This window comes from Oncorhynchus kisutch, linkage group LG29 (genome assembly GCF_002021735.2).
Source record: "Oncorhynchus kisutch isolate 150728-3 linkage group LG29, Okis_V2, whole genome shotgun sequence".
Taxonomy (NCBI): domain Eukaryota; kingdom Metazoa; phylum Chordata; class Actinopteri; order Salmoniformes; family Salmonidae; genus Oncorhynchus; species Oncorhynchus kisutch.
In genome coordinates, this window is record NC_034202.2 from 36,079,058 (window position 1) to 36,081,850 (window position 2,793).

The following is a 2,793-nucleotide window of genomic DNA, read 5'->3' on the forward strand; positions in this document are numbered from 1 at the left end:
GAGAATATCTACTTCTGATGAGCTTCCCAGCAAAGCAATGAAAACAATCAAGCATCCCAGAAGAAAAGTGCTCAAAATAGCCCACGTTAACATATGTAGCTTAAGCAAGGTTCATGAAATCAATCATTTGCTAGATGACATTCATATTCTAATCTCGGACACTCACTTAGACAATACCTTTGATGATACAGTGGTAGCAATACACGGTTATAACATCTACAGAAAAGACAGAAATGCCAAAAGTGGAGGTGTTACTGTTTATATTCAGAACCACATTCCTGTAAAGCTTAGAGACGATCTCATGTTAAATACTGTTGAAGTAATATGGCTACAGGTTAATCTGTCTCACCTAAAGCCCATTCTGGTGGGAAGCTGTTATAGACCACGAAGTGCTAACAGTCAGTATCTGGATAATGTGTGAAATGCTTGATAATGTATGTGATATCAACAGAGAGGTATATTTTCCTGGGTGATTTAAATATTGACTGGCTGCCCACTCAAGAAAAAAGCTTCAAACTGTAACCAGTGCCTGCAACCCTGTTCAGTCAACCTACCAGGTAGTTACAAACAGCACAGGAATGACATCATCAACATGTATTGATCACATCTTTACTAATGCTGCAGAAATGAGCTTGCAAGAAGTATCCAGATCTATCGGACGTAGTGATCACAATATAATAGCCATATCTAGGAGAACCAAAGTTCCCAAGGCTGGGCCTAATATAGTGTATAAGAGGACAGGCTGGGCCTAATATAGTATATAAGAGGACAGGCTGGGCCTAATATAGTGTATAAGAGGTTATATAAGAAGTTTTGTAGTGACCATTATGTTGTTGATGTACAGAATATTTGTTGGTCTGTGGTGTGTAATGAGGAGCAAACAGACGCTGCACTTGATACATTTATGAAATGTCTTAGTCGAGTTATTAATAAGCACGCACCTGTAACGGATGTGAAACGGCTTAGTTAGCGGTGGTGCGCGCTAAATAGCGGTTCAATCGGTGACGTCACTTGCTCTGAGACCTTGAAGTAGTGGTTCCCCTTTGCTCTGCAAGGGCCGCGGCTTTTGTGGAGCGATGGGTAACGATGCTTCGTGGGTGACTGTTGTTGATGTGTGCAGAGGGTCCTTGGTTCGCGCCCGGGTATGGGCGAGGGGACAGTCTAAAGTTATACTGTTACACACCCATTGGGGCGGCAGCGTAGCCTAGTGCTAAGAGCATTGGACTAGTAACCAAAAGATTGCAAGAATGAATATCCGAGCTGACAAGGTAAAAATCTGTCGTTCTGCCCCTGAACAAGGCAGTTAACCCACTGTTCCTAGGCCATCATTGAAAATAATCATTTGTTCTTAACTGACTTGCCTCGTCGAATAAAATAATAATAACATTTAAAAAATGACTGTAAAAACAGCTAAATCCCAGTGGATTGATGAGGAATTGAAAAATGGTTTGTTTGAGAGGGATGAGGTACAGGAATGTTAAATACGTCTGGCTGCACAACCGATTGGCAAACGTATTGAGAAAGGATGTGACTAAACTGAATAAAAAGACGAAGAAACTACACTATGAAACAAAAATAAATGACAAAGAATAATAGTAAAAAGCTTTGGAGCACCTTCAATGAAAAGTCAAACTCAGGTCCATCCGTCATTAAATCAGACGGCTCATTCCTCACAAAACACACTGACATTGCCAAATACTTTAATGATATTTTCATTGGCAAGATTAGCAACTTTAGGCATGAAATGCCAGCAACAAACGCTGACACTACACATCCAAGTATATCTGACCAAATTATGAAAGACAAGCATTGTAATTTTAAATTCTGTAAAGTGAGTGTGGAAGAGGTGAGCATGTTTTGTTGTATATCAACAATGACAAGCCACCGAGGTCTGACAACTTGGATGGAAAATGACTGAGGATAATAGTGGAAGATATTACCACTCCTATTTGCCACATCTTCAATCTAAGACTACAATAAAGTATGTGCCCTCTGGCCTGGAGGAAAGCTAAAGTCATTCTGCTACTACTGTTCAGTAGTGTGGTCAGGTGCCACAAAAAGGGACTCGGGAAAATTGCAATTGGTTCAGAAGAGGGCAGCACGGCTCAGAACAGGGCAGCACGGCTCAGAACAGGGCAGCACGGCTCAGAACAGGGCAGCACGGCTCAGAACAGGGCAGCACGGCTCAGAACAGGGCAGCACGGCTCAGAACAGGGCAGCACGGCTCAGAACAGGGCAGCACGGCTCAGAACAGGGCAGCACGGCTGACCCTTGGATGTACACAGAGAGCTAACATTAGTAATAAGCATGTCAATCTCTCCTGGCTCAAAGTAGAGGAGAGATTGACTTCATCACTACTTGTATTTGTGAGTGGTATTGACATGTTGAATGCACCGAGCTCTCTGTTTGAACTACTGGTGCACAGCTCAGACACCCATATGACGACCCCACAAGACGTGCCATCAGAGGTCTCTTCACAGTCCCCAAGTCCAGAACAGACTATGGGAGGTGCATCGTACTACATAGAGCCACAATTACATGGAACTATTCTACATCAAGTAACTGATGCAAGCAGTAAGACTGATTTTAACCCTTGTGTAGTCTTTTCATTCTGTATACTCCCCTCAAAAATTACCCACCTTCACTAAACCCCTAAAATAAGGCAGCTTAATTTAACTTTAAACCCCAAATCTATTTTGCATGAGGAAACAACCTGTCATTCATCACAAACTTTGTGAATATCTGTGTTTTCCCTCTTCACAATGCAGACAGACTGCATTTAATCAGTGGACA

At 42.2% G+C, this 2,793-nt stretch overlaps 1 protein-coding gene across 1 annotated transcript in view; it reads left to right on the plus strand.

Moving 5' to 3' along the window:
• Positions 1–1,461: 1,461 nt before the first annotated feature.
• Positions 1,462–2,793, plus strand: part of LOC116358261 (coronin-6-like) — a 4,677-nt gene continuing 3,345 nt past the window's right edge. Inside the window, exon 1 of the mRNA XM_031809080.1 lies at positions 1,462–1,466. Coding sequence (XP_031664940.1) covers positions 1,462–1,466 — 5 coding nt within the window. The remainder of the gene's footprint in view (positions 1,467–2,793) is intronic.